The 19,910-nt window shown below is 37.4% G+C and overlaps 1 protein-coding gene across 1 annotated transcript in view; it reads right to left on the reverse strand.

Moving 5' to 3' along the window:
- The window catches only part of LOC118816862, a 63,070-nt gene extending 47,076 nt beyond the window's left edge, over window positions 1-15,994 (reverse strand). Inside the window, exons 1-6 of the mRNA XM_036583460.1 lie at window positions 15,882-15,994; window positions 15,440-15,528; window positions 11,319-11,395; window positions 7,226-7,273; window positions 3,653-4,000; window positions 1,981-2,133 (exon numbers count right to left, since the gene is read on the reverse strand). Coding sequence (XP_036439353.1) covers window positions 1,981-2,133; window positions 3,653-4,000; window positions 7,226-7,271 — 547 coding nt within the window. The 5' untranslated portion in view covers window positions 7,272-7,273; window positions 11,319-11,395; window positions 15,440-15,528; window positions 15,882-15,994. The remainder of the gene's footprint in view (window positions 1-1,980; window positions 2,134-3,652; window positions 4,001-7,225; window positions 7,274-11,318; window positions 11,396-15,439; window positions 15,529-15,881) is intronic.
- Window positions 15,995-19,910: the final 3,916 nt, after the last annotated feature.

Raw genomic sequence — 19,910 nt, forward strand, 5'->3', positions numbered from 1 at the left:
TCAGTTGCTCTGTGCTTGAAGCCATGCTCTATTGTCTGCCAGGTGGCCTTTGAGGCACTGCAGCAGACATCTATCTTAACAAAGTTGGACCTGCGCAGTGCCTATAACCTAATTTGAGTTCGCCAGGGAGACGAGTGGAAGACCTCGTAATGCAGTTCGGGAGAGTACCTCATAATGCAGTTCGGGTTGATGAACGTTCCAGCTGTCTTCTTCTTCCATGGGTTGGGATCTCCATAGACTTTATCACCAGGTTGCCAGGGTCCAATGCAACATGGTGATTATGGTCATGGTAGACCGGTTGTCCATGACCTGCAAGTTCATTGCCCTGCCTAAGCTACCCTCAGCTAAGGAAACCAACACTTTATTGTTAAAACTTATGGTGAGGGTCCATGGTTCCCCTTTGGACATTGTTTCTGACCATGGATCCCAGTTCTCTAGTTGCTTCTGGAGAGTGGTGTGCTCACACATCATTCAGCACTCAGTCTTGAGTTCATGCTGCTACATGCAGCTTGCTCTGACCCAGATCTGTCTTGACTTTCGAGTCTTGTGAATTTGATTCACTCTCAGGGCAAACCCCCTGGCGCATAACACAAAACCATAGGCAACAATAGTAAGTTTGCTGCAAAAATAGCCTCTGCTCTTCATGTGGATTTTGGAACATGGCTGCAGGTATTCTCACAGAGGGCAGTAGTGAGGTCAGGTACTGATGCTGATAAGGCCTGCCTCGCAGTTGACATTCTAGTTCATCCCAATAGCCTTGGACAGGATTGATGTCAGGGCTCTGTGCGGACTACTCAAGTTTTTCTACGCCAAAACTCAACAAACCATTTATTTTTTATGGACCTCACTTTGTGTACAAGGGCCTTCTCCAAACCACTGCCACAAAGTTGGAAGCACATACTTAAATTCCATCATATGCTGTAGCATTAAGATTTTCCATCATTGGAACTAAAGACCAGGTGCAATCCATGAAAAACATTGCTAGGTTCTTCATTATCCAGGCAACTTTATAGCAGGTTTAAGCGCTATTTGAACAACGTCATTCTACATAGAGGTAAGTGATTTTACAATCTGTTATGTTTATGGTTGTTTTGCACAGAATAAGAAATCTTGGTGTAAATAACAGATATGGAAGTGGCTACTCAATGCACTCCCTTTGCTCCAAAAAAAGTTTGAAAACATGCCAGAACATCTAATTTTGCCATTATTTTATTTACCCTAAGCATCTCTGTTCCGTCCTAAAAGAATGCAGTGTGTCATCAGCTTCCAAACACTTTGAATCTGGACACCGCAATATGCTTGTGTCTTAATGCCCCTAAAGTGACCAACGGCTGGTGAACGAAGTCACTGACTTTGCTGTGACATGCTTGAAAATGCAGTGTTGTCTTGTCCAGTACTGTCCAGAAGTCAGAGACCTCACACTGAGACGTACTTAATGGCTGTTTTGAGTGAAAATTAAATAAATGAAAGGTCTGTGACTTTATACTGACACAATAATGTGAATAAATTGAACATCATAAAAATACATACTGTACAATAAGCACAAGTGGGTCTTTACTGCAGTCAAATTATTTTAAATGTCAGTTCTTTTTATTATTATTATTATTATTTAGTTAATTAATTAACTAATTTTCTTTTGTTATTTAAAGTAGTTGCAGCCAAACAACCCTGAAATTCGGCGTTAAACTAAACATCTACACTTCACTCCTCCCTAACTGTACGCCAAACTCACTAATCAGAAGGAGTATTTAGATACTTTTGGTCATGTACTGTATATACTGTATATATGTGTAGCATAGACACTGAGTAAACATGACACCCTAACATTAGAATAAATACAAATAAACAACGTTGTCATGTGTTGTGAGTCTGTAAGCTTAACCTTTTCCAAAGTTCTCCTCAAGTGAGTCCAGTATTTAAAGTTACCATCCAATACCGAGTTTCAGTACTTTCTGAAAGCATTGTGTTGGGATCTATTACCAGTTTTGTAATGAATGTAGTTGTTTCTGAGTTCTCGTCCTCCTCGGTCTTTCCAGATGAGGGTGGGCTTTGGTGACCATCCACCTGATGCACAGGAAACATTCACCTCATCTCCAACTTGAGCCACTGAAAGGAGAGGAGAAGAGCCCCGTACTATGAAAGACAGAGAGAGCTTGTTATTAGGTTGAAAAAGTGATGCAAAACATGTATGTATACATTGTACATTACAGGTACACATGAGCTTGAGTAAACAAGCATACAGTTGTGTGCAGAAGTTCAGGTGCCACAGCAAATTTGCGTTTAGTTGGATTTCCAGGTGATGACAAAGACAATAAAAACAAGCACAAACTGTGCATGAACAGATGAGCTAAAGTCTCTAACTGTACACCAGCAATGGAGGAGTTTCTAATCCATGATTGGACAATAATATTGTAGCATTACTTTTGTACTGGAGACTTTTATTATGACAGAGACAGACGAGAGAAAAAAAGAAATATTAGGGGAAAAAGAGAAGCTAAACAAACTAGCCAGTTTGGCAGGTGTTTCCAATAAAGTGGTCAGTGAGTGGAAATACAAGGTAGGTGTTTCTAATAAAGTGACCAGTGAGTGGAAGGACAAGGTTGGTAGACTCATTCAGCTCTGCTGTAGTAAGGAACAGTACAAGAGATTGTTTGTACCAGGAGCAATCGCGCTGTACAATACCATCACTGTGCTGGGACATTACTGTATACTGAGCCACTGACAGGACAGGCTCACTGGGCACCAACTGGACATTACTACATCTCTCTGCTTATATTACTATGCACTGCCAATTTGATTATACATTTATACATATTCCATTCTGCCACTTTGTTTATTTGTCACAAACATTGCACATTGCACTTTGTTTATGCATCTATAAAGGTCATACATGGTCTATCTATCCATCTAAAAAAGTGGCCAGTGAGTGGAAGTACAAGGGGAGTGTTTCAAATAAAGTGGCCAGTGAGTGGAAGTACAAGGTAGGTGTTCTAATAAAGTGGCCAGTGAGTGGAAGTAAGATGTGTGTTTCTAATAAAGTGGCTTAGTTCCCAGTAAAAGCTTCACACTAACTGCCTTGATTATAGAAATGTTAGATATTTGTTATCATTCTTATGATCACAGTGTACAGCTGCAGGGTGAAGCGACAAAGTACAGGTTTCCAATAAAGTGGTTATTGGGTGTATTATTATCCTCTTAATTCAACAATAAATCATGAGACTCCTAAGATTATCTGTTACCCCAATTTGCTAATCAAGGCTACTTCTTGTTATGAAACCACACTTTGAACAGTTATTATAACTGCACATGCTCACCACAACGTTTTGGTTACTTTTGGAACCTGCTTGAATGTAAGAGGACTTCAAAGAACCCCACTCCTCTTAAAATACCCCTTTTACACCTATATGTTCCACCAGGAACCCAGAAAGGTGCTTGATGGAACCCAGTTGAGGTAGTTAGAGGTTCTTACAAGAGCTTATAGACTATGAAGATTTCCTTCAATAATGTGGAAGTTCCAGGCACCTTGAGGCACCTTAAATATGTTTATTACTTTAAATAGTTCTACTGAAAATTCAAGGCACCTTTAAATTGTGCAGTGTATGATTTTGGGAAAGCAGCCTTATCAGCAGGTTTAGCTCACTGAAGGTCTTACCTTTTATTGTAAGATTTATGTTAGCCCATTCGTACCAAGTGACACTCTTAACCATGCACACATATTCTCCCCTGTCTGCCAGTTCGAGGTTCTCCAGTTTCAGAGAGACGTTCCCTTTCTGCAGTTCTCCAATCAGAGACACTCTGCCTCTGTACTGAGGATCTCCAGCGTTCTCCTGAACCTTTAGATCATTGTACAGCAGAACCGGGTTGCTGTAATCATTCTTGTGCCATCGAACCTCAAACGTCTCAGCGTTTAAAGAGGGAGAAAGACCACAAGGTAGGACAGCTGATGACCCCAATCGCTCTGACACTGAAGTATCAGGAACAAATACAGAGAACTCTGATGCTGGAGAGAGAGAATAGAGAAAGAAAAATTTCGTATGAAATAGATTGAAATGAATTAAATTCAGAACCATTAATCAACTGTGTTTGCACACAGAGGAATTAGACCTCGGCATTTAACCCATCTGTGCAGTGAAACACCCACATACATGCATACTAGTAAACACACACTAGGGGGCAGTGAGCACGCTTGCCCGGGATGGTGGGCAGCCCTATCCATGGCACCTGGGGAGCAGTTGGGGGTTAGGTGCCCTACTCAAGGACACTTCAGTCACGTACTGTCGGCCAAGGGGATCAAACCAGCGACCTTCCGGTCACAAGGCTGGTCCCCTAATCTCCAGCCCACAACTGCCCTCTAATGTGTATAATATTTTAAATTAATATCATTGTTTTTTCAGTGAAATATGTGCGTCTTATTTATATGACTTAATGTGTGTTTTTTAATTTATTTGAACTCATTTTGTGCAACAGTAATTATATACATAAGTTATGTCCCACAATATATATATATATATATATATATATATATATATATATATATATATATATATATATATATATATTTATAGAATTGCACTCAAAATTATTCAACCCCCGCCAACTGTATGGATTTAGACCCAGAACATGTTTCTATACATGTGTATCAGTTGCATGACATATTCAAATTGATAGTGAAAATGTATGATGTCATATTTCTGAGTAAAAGGATATTTTTTTTAATAAAGCGATGTCATAATTATTTAATACGGCTGTTTTTTTTAACTGCTTTTTTTAAGGCTACAAAACTGCACCACAACACAATTTAAGCTTTCCTAAACTCTATATTGGCAATTAAGTTGCTCCAGCTGTGATACAGCTATGATATAAATCCCACCCATGCATGAGTCCAAGCTTCGCAGCAAACATGGAAAAAAAAAACTGAGAAAATAAATTATTACATTGCAGCAAAAAGGCAATGGCTACAAAATTATATCCCAGACACAGGCAGCAAACCAACCTGGGCATGAAAAAAAGGGAGAAATTCCCCAATCTGAGGAATCAGACATTTCAATAGAACAGCTGGGAAAACACCCCTGTATTACTGCCAAAGACTTGCAGTATGACCTCATAAAAACAAAATTATCTGTGAACACAACAAGAAGGACATGCCTGGACACCTCGCCGCACTCCACTCTTGACCAAGAAGCACACGAAAAGTGAACTCGAAAATGCAAGAAGTAATTTGGACAGGCCTGTGGGGTTCTGGGAGACAGTTTTATGTAATAATGAAAATAAATTGGAGCTATTTGGACCCATGGATCAGCAGTATGTCTGGCATGAGAAAAGAAAGGCTTATGACAAAAAGAACACCATCCTCACAGTCAAGCATTAGGTCAGTCCTGTTGTTTGAGTGTTTTGCTGCTGCGGGAACTGACAGTCTTGACCATGTAACTGGCATTATGGATTTGCTGAAATACCAAGCCATTTTGGAGATAAATGTGATGCCTTCAGTGCATAAATTAAAGCTGGGTTATCATTGAACTTTCCAGCAAGACCCCAAGATCCCAAGCATACATCCACGTTGACCACAGCTTGGTTCAGGGTTTGGTCCTGGAATGTTCCTGAGTGGCCGTCTCAGCCCCTGAATTGAAATCCCATTGAAAATTGAAAATCTTTGGTGGGATTTAAGGAAAGTTGTGGTGGTACAGGAACCAGTGAGCACTGATGAGCTGGAAGCTTTTGCAAATGAGGAATGGACAAAGATTCCAATAGAGAGATGTCAGAAGTTTGTGAGCACCTACTGGGAACATTTATTGGAGGTTATAAAGTGTAAAGGATACGTCATGGAATACTGACTTTACGGGTTGAAAAATTTTGCACATGAACATTTGTGGAGAGAATGTTTTTTTTTAGTGTTAGCAGTAAAGTGAACTTGATGTTCTGTAAATCACTTGAACATAGCAAATTACATAGTAGTAATAAACCTTCTTTGACTGTTTACTGAAGCTTTGTTTGATACGTTTTCATTCATTTTTAATATTACCAAACAGCCTTGAACTTTGAGGAGGTTGAATCATTTTGAGAGCAACTGTGTATATTATATATATATATATATATATATATATATATATATATATATATATATATATAATAACAACAACAACAACAACAACAACATCTGACCTAAGCCATTTAATGTTTTATGTTATAATTGAAATTTGTGGAGGAGGAACATGCCTGAAACCCCTCCTTCTTCCAATCTAATGCCCTAGAAATTCACACCCTCACCTTCTGTTCCTGTGACGAAGTGTTCACAATCCCCACCGCCACCCCATCTCCTCCCATACTACAGCTATGAGGGGTCCAGCCTTCAGAAGCTGCCCAGAACCCCAGCCCAAGTTCTCAGAGTGATCCCCCCTCCCTCAATAAATCTTCCCTCATACTACCACCACCATGTTGGTAGGCATGGTCTTAACTCACAAATGAGAACTGTCTGGAAGTGGCCTAATGCTCCCAGCCTAAATGCCACTAAATCAGAACTAAACACAAAAGCACAAGTGAAGAATGGAGAAATGAGTGAAACGGGCTCTACATGCTTTTATATTGCAACGTCTTAAAGAAAGCAAAGTCTTTTATTCACTGTACAGTATGTGCATTCAGGGAATGCAGGTGTGGCCGAACAAAAGAACAGACGTTCTTGATAGCTCAGTTAAGTCTTCTGGTTTAGCTTTGGCTTGTAAGTTTCTTCAAGAAACTCAGTCACATTGAAGAAAAAGCACTGTTTAGCTAGAACTGTTAAAAGTGATGTAGTTTTGTAAATGAAATAAAACAGTTTAAATAACATTCGCTCTATAAATATAAATGCTACATATTTATATGTACTTATGTATTTTTTAATTTATATGTAGAATACAGTCACACTCTGACTGAAATGTACTGTCAGCTGTTGCTATTTTCTATTTTTTTTATCTTTTTGGCAGTGGTGTTAAAAAGGGTCTTAATTTCCTGTTGACTTACTGGTTTCCTTCTTACTTTAGCAGCATAAACGGGTTTCAGTAACAGGTTTGACCACACGTTGGGTCTATAATGATTATTACTAAAGCTAACAATGCAATAAATGTCACAATGACATGTTTTTAATGAAACAATTTTATACTCATTACTTTCTTTAGAATATTCTGTTAATGTATTGTGAAATGTAGGATGCTTAGGCTAGGAAATATATAAGATATAAAAAGATTGTATTTACCTGCTGCAGAGCAGGTTAGAAGAGAAGCGATGCATATCAGTAGCATAGCTGCAAATAAAAAACAAGATATTAACAATTTAAATGGTTAAACATTCACACATGGTTACACATTACTAACTATTATAAATACAGTGAGGGAAATAAGTATTCAACACATCAACATTCTTTATTAAACGTATTTCGATTGCAGCTTTTCACATGAAATTTAGGCCAGACTATGGTATTAACTCATTAAAGCTACTCAGCTAAAGAATTGTAACAGTCCAATCCATCTAAACAGTTCTGTGCAATAAAGTTGAATATCACAGGAAAAAGCATTCAACACATTAATTGAAATGTAATTAGTATGTGGTGGAAAAGCCTTTGTTAACAATGACAGTTCCAAAACACTTCCTGTACAAAGAAACTCTCTCATAGTGCTCAGCAGTTTTTGGCCCATCCTTCTACACAGACTCCTTAAATCTTGAAGATTCTGGGGGGGCTTGCTGGTGAATCTAGATTACATGTGTCAGGCTCCAGCCCTTGCAGGCCACAACACTGCAGACTTCAGCTCACTGCCTTGTTAAACAAACCTGATTCAGCTCATCAGCTAACCAGCAAGGCCTCTATGAACTGAATTCAGAGCGTTAGATGAGGGTAAACACTAATATGCACAACACTTCGGCCCAGAAGGTCCCCAGTTTGACATGTCTGATCTAGACCTTTAGTTCCTTCCACAAGTTTTCTATTGGGTTTCAGTCTGGTGCTTGATTGTGTCATTCCAACTCCTTTACTGTCTTCCTGTGGATCCAGCTGAGAGTCTCCTTTGCAGTGTGTTTTGGATCATTGTCCTGCTGGAAGGTCCACCCAAGCCTCATCCTCATCTTCCAACATTTTCTTCTCAAGACTTTCCTGGTACATGGCTCCAGTAATCTTCCTTCGATAATTTGTACAATGAAAAGAGAAACAGCCCCATACCATGATGCTTCCACCTCCTGGGTATTTTTAGGGTCATATGCCAAGCATTTCTCCTCCAAACATGGCACATTGTTGCAGAAAAGTTCAATATTTGTCTATTTTGACCACATTACATTCTCCTAGTAATCTACAGGCATCTCAACATTTTATATAGCAAACTTTCAAAAAGCTTCAACATGCTTTTTCTTCAGTAATGAGTCCTCCAAGGTGATTGTGAATGGAGACTATGGCCAATGGAGTGCGTTGCCTGTTGCTTCCTCTGTAACCGCTGCTTCCATGTCTTTCTGGAGCTCTTTTTTCATGGTCCTTGGCCACTGGGCTACTCATCTGACTCTCTGACTGCAGTTGTAAACCTTGTGAGGAACTCTTGTGTGTGGCTGGTTGATGGTCGAGTGATGTTCCTTCCGCTTGCAGATAACGGCTCAGTTTTAGGAGTTATTCAGGAGTTACTATGCTGCTTAACATCTTAATATCTCATTATGAAGGTCTTGTGAGAGCTCTCTGCTTCTACCCCTCATAAGATGTTACTTCCTTGACAGCTTGGTGACAAATGATGATAAGTTTACTCACATTCAGAGGTGGGTCCCCCTTTTTAAAGAGTGAATGTACTAATCTACCCACCCAGCTGACTAAATAGCACAAGCAGAACTAACTAGTGGAATCAGCTAGTTTAGTGATCTTTTTACTGTATTCAATATTTTTTTTCCTGTGTGACTCTATTGCCCTGTTTTAACTGTTTTATGGATCAAAATGTTATGAATTTTTTAGTTGTGTAGTTTTATTGAGTTAATACCAAAGTCTAGACTAAATATTATGTGAATAGCTGCTCTGGAAATATGTTTGAATGTGTGTGTATGTGACACCAGTAGAAGGTAGTACAAAAACCACAATCCAGATTATGTCTCTTCAATATATGATGGCTAAGGAATCCAAAACCAATACTTAATTAATTTAATAAACAACAAATATTGTTGCTGTCGGAACAAAACCTCAAAAACCTCCAAAATGTGAAGAGATAATAATGACATATACTCAAGTATAATGTTTAAGCGATAGAAGACAAAAGGGAGTGTGTTATTGTGAATAACATCACGGCTGTGATTTGGTCGCCGTAGATCATCACAGCCATGACGTTATTTGCGGTAACACATGACCTCGAGCGTTCTATTACTTTTATACAACCGTTTTTATAAAATGAAACAAAATAAATCCAAGAAGCCCAGAGTTTCATACTGAATATGCTTTAATACTGACAACACCTTCCTCTAAAAAGCAGTTCCACAACTAATGAGTTCTTGCTATGCAACGGCAATAATTCCCTAGCCCAGGGATCGGCAGCATGGCTCTTTTACTGTCCTGTTGTGGCTCCACAGCAGAATTAGATTTGTAGGTAAAAATAAAATAATCATCCTTTACAGTAAAATAAAGCTCTGCTGATCGTTCAACACAGTTTAACAATAAATGGTCTTAAACTCTGGAGTTAATGTAGAACTGCTAATTCACCCTTTAACCCTGAAGGTTGGCACTTAGACTGCTGGTCACCATAGCAACACAGACAACAGTCTCACTTAGCTAGCAGCTAACAAAAAGGCTAAGAGAAAGATTTAAGGCAAACACTGATAATTTGGAGATAAAAGGACTTATTTTCATTTTTAAGCGCTCCTGCTGGTTTCCCGATACGTTTAATTTGCAACGAGAAGCTGTCAAACACTAAAAAGTCAAGCAGCTGAAGTCAGTTTCTTATTCGAATTTTCCTGTTCCACCTTAAATGGTGCAGCAGTTACATTCTGGCACACCATTTAAGGTGGAAATGGAAATTTGAACAAGAAGCTGGAGAACGAGAAGCTGACTCGTAAAAAGTCAAATGTTGAGAGATATTTTACAAGAAACTACTACTACTACTCTTACTTTTGAGAAAAAGTTTCCTGCCGGAGATGTGAGAAAAGCAGCCAAAGCTGAGCAAAGTAACTCTTTTTTCCGTTTATATTATGTTTTTTAGCCTATACTAGCACAATAGCACATGCTGAGACATATTTACAGCCAAGATGGTAAAATGGACGTAAAATGTTGTGGTTTGATTTTTGTTGTAACAACAAAATGGCTCTTCTTAACATTTGAGTTGTTGACCCCTGCCCTGGCCTGCTGAGCCGAGTGCACAGTCCAGTATAACTGCTGATACTGTAAGGCTAAGCTTTTGTGGTACAGATGGAGTCATAGAACTGTAGAAATATCAAGTCCAGCTCAGCCTTTTCAACTGTTGCCAAATGAACCTGAATGTCATTTTTTAACAGCCTATCTGTAAAGCAGTTTATAGCTGAATGTACTCTGTTTCTAGCCAATTCCAGCAAGTTTAGTTGTTTTGCTGTCACTGTGCTCAACCTAACCATTTTCATGGTAAAGGCAGATGCAGAATCTGATGTGCATCTGCAAAAGCCTGCAGTCACAGTCTTATTCAGAGTCTGGCCAAACAGGCTGCAGATTAAATGTTATCTTAAAATCATCTATTTTATCAGGGTCTCGTTTTGTATGAGCACAAATGCAAAACAACTAAGGTTTGTGTGCTTAAAGTTTGTTGTTTCTCGGCAACACGTCACTCATTACTTGGCAACATATCAGCAGAGTGACACAGCTTTAGTGTGAAAAAGCCATGCATATGTTTGTGATAACAGCTTTTTAACCAATCAGATTGTAAGGTCGGAATCAACTGTTGTATATATTACAATATAATATAATACCATTATACTATAATAAAGCCTCTGTATTATAATACAACATAATAAAATACTCTTTGGTGTCTACTTTTACCACATTTACATCCATATTCCATATATTATTATCATTGAATAAAACATTTATATGATGTGTTGACAATCATGAACAACCTTTCCATAACTGTACTGCATATGCAACAAAAGATATAAAAATAAGAAAGTTTAGGTCAATAATAATGTCTGTGTTACTGTAAGACAGTCATTTGACACATTAACTTATATGTAGCTGATCTCAGTCCTTTAATACAAACAGCAGCTCTGCATTTACATATTACTGCCTTATTTTGCTTTTTCTGATAGGATTTGCTACTATAGACAGTGTACAGTGTGTTATATTGTTTTACTTTCATTATTATTAGTCCTACCTGGTACTGTGAATAGAAGATCAGGTGATTGTCTTCTTGACTTTTTACCACTGGTCCTGCTGAGGAGGGTGAACAGTCTAACCGAAAGGAAGGAGATCACACAGTAAAATATTAGTAATGTATGTATAAAACTGAAATTGAGTGTTATAATAAGCATCCAATAAAGTCGGACTTGTCAGAGAGCTGTCTGGAGGTGACCTGATATTCAGCACCACTGAAGATTGAGCGAAGCAGAAATAAAAACACACGAAAGTAGAGAAACGAGTTAAACAGGCTCTATGTTTGGGTGGTGGTGTTTCCATAATGAAACAAACTATTTTCCAACCTTTATTTGGATAATTAAGCAAGGTAAAGTTCCTACACACTGTACCAGGGAATGCTGGCATGGTCGGTTGACCAAAACAACAGAAGAATGGACATTCTTGCTAGCTCAGTTATGTGTGCTAGGTTAGCTTTCGCTTGGTGGTTGGCTTATTCTTTGTAAGTTTCTCTGACCTGAACAGAGAGAATGAGATTGTTAAGGAATTGTTACATATGCACTTCCCAAGATTAGCACCACACAGTTTACACTGAGAATGTTGGCAAAATATGTCGGCCATTTGTTGGTCATTAGAAAGTTATTCACAGGATATATATTGTGTGTCCATGAGAGCAAGAGTAACTTATTTCTATGAAATCCTGTATTCATAATGTACAGAGGTGTTACTAGGATGCCATCTTTGGGTGGGCATTTGAATTGTTGGGTGGGCAACAACAAATGTTGGTTTTCCTGAATAGGGTATGTAAAGAACGACATAGTTTAATGGAGGGGGGCGGTGAAAAATATGATTGCAGTCTCAGATTTTTTTGGGGGGGGGGTTCAGTGCTGTTACCCTCTGAAAAATACAAAAAATAATTAAACTCTTAAATTGACATATTTTATAAGCAGAGAGCATCTGTATGAACTAGAGAGGAAAACTTTTCATTGGATGGGCAGATAATTCCTCTGAGTGGGCAGACACGCCCCCGATAATGTTTTAGAAAAGCATTTATAAAGCACTATATTGTGTACATAATACCTTATAATGTCTGTCGTAGGATTGTATGTGTTTTTAAGTAGTTTATAAAGTTTATAAAGTAAAAGTATACAACATTAGATTGTCAGCTTTCATAATGCATTATAATATCTGTACAAAGATCACTGTAAACATGCATGTTATAATGCACTATAACACAGGCACTGGGATATTTTCTGCATCACAGCACACCCAGGTGTATTTGAGTTCATTTATTTTTAGATAAATTGAAACTGTAATGCTAGGCTAGCTGCCTACAGGTTCTAGACTGTTAGCAGTTAGCAACCAAAGCTAAATGGTTAATGAATTAGAATTCAGAACCATCAGCCAACTGTGTTTTTGCACACAGAGGAATTAGACCTCCACATTTAACCCATCCGTGCAGTGAAACACCCACATACATGCACACTAGGGGGCAGCGAGCATGCTTACCTGGAGCGGTGGGCAGCCCTTTCCGCTGTGCCCGGGGAGCAGTTGGGGGTTAGGCGTCTAGCTCAAGGGCACTTCAGTCACGTACTGTCGGCTCAGGGGATCGAACCAGCGACCTTCCGGTCACAGGGCTGGTTCCCTAACCTCCAGCCCAAAATGACAGCTGCCTTGTTTAGGAACACAGCTAACAGTAGCAAGCTTTAAGCTAGCTTTGCAAATTCAAGCCTTAAACAGTTCCTGCAGAGCAATATATCCACATCTGATGCTCTGCATATAAGACACGCCCCCTCAATTGTATGAACTGTGGACTTTACCACAGGACACATTTAGCACATGATTATCTCACTTCACTTACTGTCTGTGAAGAGCACTTATAGTGCACTGTAAGGTACTAAATACTGAAATTCAATTCTCTTAACATTTAAAAGATGTTTAAAAACCTCACTTCACTTAAAGTCTGTAGTAAAGCTCTGTAAACCTGTTATATGTAGTTATAGTTATTAGAGTCTACAGTGTTCTTGTGAACAAGTATTGTAATGCATAATGAAACCTGACTTTATGAATCTTGCTTTGTGAAGATTTATGCATGTAATTATACAAGCTTATCCCTGGTTTAATAGGGCATTATGGATGCCATATAACACCTTATTAATTTCCTATTTTTCATGAGAATTTAATCTAAAGTAAGAGGTTTTCCACTTTAGCAGGGTAAATGGGTTTCAGGAACAGTGTTGACCACATACTGGGGCATAACTGTAAACTGTTTATGACTTTAAAATAAGCTAAGAATGCACATCCTTTAACACTCTATTGCATGAACTATTACTTAAACATGATAATGTTTTAATTTTTTTGTTATTTAAAATTGCTTAAATAATTGGAAATACTTAAAAACTCTTTGTTATTTAATGTGGTGTATTTGGTAAATTGTTGTTGTATGGCTATTGTTGTCGTACCAAAGCACCACAAAATAAAAAAAAAGCACCATAAATTCTAATATTTCTCTAAAAACATCTTTTTATTGAAAACAAGACCAAACACATCCAACTTATACTTAGTGAAATGTATGACCCAGTGTTTACAGATATCGGAAATTAATACAATTTTAAATGGTGTTTGGAATGTATGGTTATATCATAATAAGAATTTCTGATCATGTGATGTCAAAGTATTTGTCCATTCAAAGTAAAAGACCCAGACACTGTCCTATGCGGACCTGGACCTATAACTGAAACTATGGAGAATTATTTAATTTTGACAGGGTGGTCCTATTTTAATTGGCGTAACATTTCTAGCCTTTAGAGTAGCTTTAATGGCCCGGGAGACTCACAGACCAATCGCATGCATTGTACATATCACACGTGACGCTACTCAGCCAATCACATCTTTGCATTACGATAAGCACTGAGACTCGAGTGAGTGACGCACACACGGAGGAGGGACGAGGTGAGAAACAGCAGTCAGAGAAGAAAGTGAGTCAGAGTGAAGTTATTTTACAAATCGTGATCTAAAAAGAGAAAACTGACAATAAATGTTGTTGAAATGTTACTGAATTGTACTTTATTTGATTTGACATTCAGTTGCTGACTGTATAAGATGTTGATATACCTACTAGGGTACTTCAGTAAACAGTATATGGCACTGAGTCATGATCCAAATTGGACATTAATGTTCTGGACCTTTGCTTGAGAAAATTCTCTAACTGGACCTTACTAAATTTTAATTAAAGATCCCTGTAATAGAGGGTTAATAAAGCAATTTTATACTTTTATAACATTATTTAGAATATTCTGCGAATGTATTGCAAATGAAAATCCCAGTTGGATGCATAGGCTAGGAAATGTGATATGTTAAAAAGAGACTGTTATTGTATTTACGTGCATGATACAATGCAAATCAGTAGCACACCTGCAACACAGTTACTTGTTACATATTTTACATATATATAATATAACCATGTGTAAAGCCCAAAATATAATGCTTTCTACAGATGGTTGTGACCTGTCCAGTGTCCAGATTTGAATCCCATAGGAAATGTTTAGTCTCACGTTAGTCTCACGATTGTGAGGACATGTTGCCATTTAATAACTTTAAATAGTTCCCTAAAATATTTAATGTATTTAATATAGCATAAAAATGCCATTTAGTGTCCAGTTTGCGTTATTTAAATTTACATTGCAATTTTTTTTTCTTAAAAAATGTCCAAAACTAATATGCCGTGTGATTAGTCATTTGAATGGTCGCATTCATGCACAGCAAGGTGAACTTTAGAACTCTGATATCTACAGCCTCCTGTTTTCTTTCACTTCCAAGCAACTAAAAATAATAATAATGACAAATTATTCAACTATAGAGACAAACATGAAAACCCTTTCCACAACTGTACTTCAAATGCAACAAAAGCTATAAAAATCTGAAAGTTTTAGTGAATAATAATATATTAATCTCTGTGTTGCTGTTAGACGGTCATGACACTTATTAACTTATACGGAACTGATTTCAGTCCTTCAGTACAAACAACAGCTCAGTATTTACATATTACTGCCTTATTTAGTGATGTTTGGTAGGATTTGATGCTATAAATAGACAATTTATAGTTTGTTTCTTACTATTTTATTGAATTATTAATAATCCTACCTGTTAGAGTGAACAGAAGGTTGGGTGATTGTCCTCTTGACTTTTTACCTCTCTTCCCGCCGTGATCTGCTCAGAGGGAGGGTTACAGCCTAACCGAAAGGGAGGAGACTCTGATATCAGGACTGATATGCAGTTTTACAGCCTGTCATTCTGCTTTCAAAATAGCCATAAAAAATGGATTTACACGGTTTTCTTATGACAGCAACAGAATAGCTTATATGTACCAGTACAGAATTTGTTTTTATTTTTTTTTTTTTACAATAATTTGCAATTTTAAAAACAGTGTAATTTTAAAGAATTTCAATTTGAAAGAATTTTTAAAATCACAAGAGCTGCAGTTCAAAATACATCTCATATTATTCAACGTTGTCTTAGCAATATTTAAGTTAGAAATTTAACTTATTAACGCTGAACTCATGACCTGGCAGTCTGGCACGCTTACATATAGCAGTCAATCCTCAAGCCTGGTGCTGAAAAAAGGCCTGGAGCTTAAATTAATAATTGCTTTTGGATCGTAGTCACAATCTCAGTCAGAAAAATCGCTATTGGATATTTTAAACATATCGTTCAGCCCTACCATGCATACGAAAATGGGTGGTGGAGACTAAAGGTCACACACTGTACCGCTAAACAGGCCTCGGTTATGAGCGCTGGTGGACTTTCAACTTTTGGACTTATTGTACTTTTCCACATACTATGTTTTCTGGAAAGGCTTGAGAGGGCTGGGTGATAATATATAATGCAGTATGGTTGGAAAACATTCTTACAACATAGAATTATATTGAATTAACTTTCTTTGCACTGATTCAACAGACCTTTCTAGCATTTGTTAATCTGACCCTCTGCCTGTTACAGTGAACCCAACCATGGGCTTAACTGTAACACTGTCACGTTTGGTGGAATTGTACATGAATGGCAATTGCTAGGAACAAAGTTCAAGTGTTTGTTTGTAGCAGAGATGTTTATGTTGCTTGTATAAAAATATGACTATTCCAACTTAAATATTTTAAAAATTATTTAGCAAAAAACAAAATGTGTTGTGCCCCACTCTCCGCTAAAACTTTATTCAACCAAATGGTCATATTTAACAGTAAAATGTATTTATTATTGTTACAACTCATTTCCAAAAAAGTTGGGATGCTGTGCAAAGTGTAAAAAAAAATGCAATGAAGTGAAAATCATTTAAACCTTATAATTAGTTGAAAATGGTATGAAGACAACAAATCAAAATATTGAAACTGAGAAACTTGATCGTTTTTTGAAAAATATTTGCCCATTTTGAATTTGATGGCAACAACACGTTCCAAAAAAGTTGGGAAGGGGCAACAAAAGGCTAGTAAAGTTGTGTAATGCTAAAAAAAAACAAACAAAAAAAACCACCTGGTGGTTAATTGGCAACAGGTCAGTAACATGATTGGGTATAAAAGAAAATCTCAGAGAGTCTTTCAGAAGTAAAGATGAGGAGGGGTTCACCACTCTGTGAAAGACTGCACGATCAATAGTGCAACAATTCAAGAAAAACATTTCTCAATGTAAAATAGCAAAGAACTTTTGCTTTTCATCATCATCATCATCATCATCATCATCATCATAATAACATTCAAATATTCAGAGAATCTGGAGAAATCTCTGTATGTAAAGGACAAGGCCAAAAAAACAGTATATGCTGGCCGTGATCTTTTGGGCTCACATAAAACAGACTGAGAGGAAGTGGAAAAGTGTCCTGTGGTCCGACGAATTAATATTTGAAATTCTTTTTGGAAATCATGGACACTGTGTCCTCCGGGCTAAAGACCACTCAACTTTTTATCAGTGCACAGTTCAAAAGCCAGTATTCATGATGGTATGGGGGGCATTAGTGCACATGGCATGGGTGACTGGCACATCTGTGACGGCACCATTAATGCTGAATGATATAGACAAGTTTTGGCAAAATATGCTGCCATCCAGATGACGTCTTTTTCAGGGAAGGCCTTGATTATTTCAGCAAGATGATGTAAAAACACATTATTACGTATTAAAAGAGAGTCTGGGCGCTAAAGTGGCCTGCCTGCAGTCCAGACCTTCACCACTGAAAACATTTGGTACATTACAAAATGAAAAATATGACAAAACAGACCACAAAAGCAGCAGAAATCCTATATCAAACAAGAACGGAAAAACATTTCACTTTCAAAACTACAGCAGTTGGTTTCCTTACTTCCCAAATACTTAGTGCTGATAAAAGAAGAAGTGATGAAACACAGTGGTAAACATGCCCCCGTCCCAACTTTGTTGGAATTTGGGTTGTATTATCATTATTATTATTATTATTATTATTATTATTATTATTATCACTATTACTACAGATGCGACACCTGATGATCATTAACCAAAGTCAGATAAAGTCAGTATCAATTTGAAGTTAAAGCTATTGAAACTTAACTACTGAGCAGGACTGTGTGCAATTCAGACCACACAGTGACTGTAACCATGGTAACATAAACAGCCCCACAGCCAGGGCTGAGAGGGGTACTTTAATGATAATCTGGTGCATGTCATTTATAATGTAATCCAAAGTGGGGTCTCTATACTGTAACCCCTCCTTTAGTACAGTACAGATGATAAAGACTGGATTCCCCCCACGTTGCCACAAGATGGTGACAAAACATAGAAAAGTGAATGTGCAGCACGCCAGCCTTTTTTCTGTATTTACTGAGCAGTGACTACATTTTCCATGTCTCTCAAATAAGGTTTCCTTTTTGTTTTGGGAGAATTAACAAAATAACATCCTCACCTTGCTGTGATAAATGTTTAGCATTTTAGTTAAATTTTTCAGGAAAACTTTTCAGCAAAATAAGGCAGATTTAGGCTGTAGAAACAGCTTTATAGATAAATCTGTAGCGAACGCTTCATTGCTGAGTGAGTGTTCTCATTTGATGTGTTCTCTATAATAAGTAAAAAGTTTAATATAAGAGTAAACCCCAACAGAGCAATAAAGCATTAATAACAGTGTAGTTCTTTTTTACGGTAATTTTACAGTACAACACAGGATCATTATGGTGTCAGTGATGCATTTTATCCACAGTATAAAATTCACTTTCAAATAAAACATTCTCAACATAAAACAAACTCATAAGTATCTTCTTTTTATTCAATCTGCTCAAGAAAACTAAACCTTCCTGTACACATAAAGTTTAACAGTGTAAGCTGTTTGGGGTAATAAACTTTGGGATGAAGCCACTATAAAAATGGGACTGTGACAAAAATTGCTGTTAGAATATGTACAAGAGAGTCTGCAAAGTATAGTAGTTGTTGAGCTCCTCTCAGTATTTTGGAAAAAGCCTCAAATATAAATCAGGGATGAGGGCAGCACAGTCAGAACAGTGATAAATACTACTAAATAAATAAATAATACTATAATATTACTGTAAAACAATGCATGTTTTCAGAATACTATGCTTATTGAGACAACTAGTGAAATTTAAATGTAATTTTAACATTGCAAATCATCCCTGATCTGTGTGGCAACTGTTCCCAGGGTTGGGGTCAGTTGCAACACGTGACTTCTTCCATTCAAATTGTGAATGATGTCATACATAGTCATCTATAAATGGAATGCATAATTAGCACACAGATGTAAGTTTAATGTGTAAAATTTGGGTTGGTCTAGTTCTAATAGTCACTGAGTAACTTAAAGAAATGCAAAATGTGTTGCAGCCGTCCCCAGTCCCCCGTATTTTTGTCTCATCCAACCATAGAACCCAGTTCGGGTCAAAATTCCAGTAGTGTTAAGAGAAGTTGAGGCGATTATGTTTGTGGTTACTTAAAAGAAAAGGTTTCCTCTGCCACACCTTCCAAATAGTGTAATGGCATCTAACCCTAACTAATAATAGCTGGCTGTACATTAAAATGGAGTGGTACAGTTTGGTACATCCTTAAAACTGGCCTGTAAAAAAATGGGACAGGACCTTATGTCCACCATTTTGGCCTCTGCACTAAACAGTGGGACCAAGGACAGTGCTAATGCAAGCACTATTTTGGACCAAAGCATCCAAACTACTGTGCCAGCAGATTTTGAATGCTACATATGGCATGAAAAAGGTGGCTTACGCCCAACCAAATTAGCAATATAAGAAAATTAGTAAAAGAGAGCCCTTAAGTAGCTATGTGACATTGTGCCTCATTCAAGAAAACATTGGTCAGAATCTTCGTGAAAACGGCGTAAGAGGGTTTTAAGAAGAAATTTCGGTAACACTTTCTATGAATGTCACCTTTGTAAGCATCTATAAACACATTCATAACAACATGTTATAATGCATTCATAAGGCATTATAAACATGGCTATAAATATTTATAAATATGCATTACATGTTATAGCCATGCTTATTATGCATTATGAATTGTTAACATAATACATAAGTACTAATCATAACAAATAAGAGCTCATAAGTCGTATTTGTCTGCTCTAAGTAAAGTGAAGCGTACTGTA

The sequence above is a fragment of the Colossoma macropomum genome, unplaced genomic scaffold (genome assembly GCF_904425465.1).
Source record: "Colossoma macropomum unplaced genomic scaffold, Colossoma_macropomum, whole genome shotgun sequence".
Lineage (NCBI taxonomy): Eukaryota > Metazoa > Chordata > Actinopteri > Characiformes > Serrasalmidae > Colossoma > Colossoma macropomum.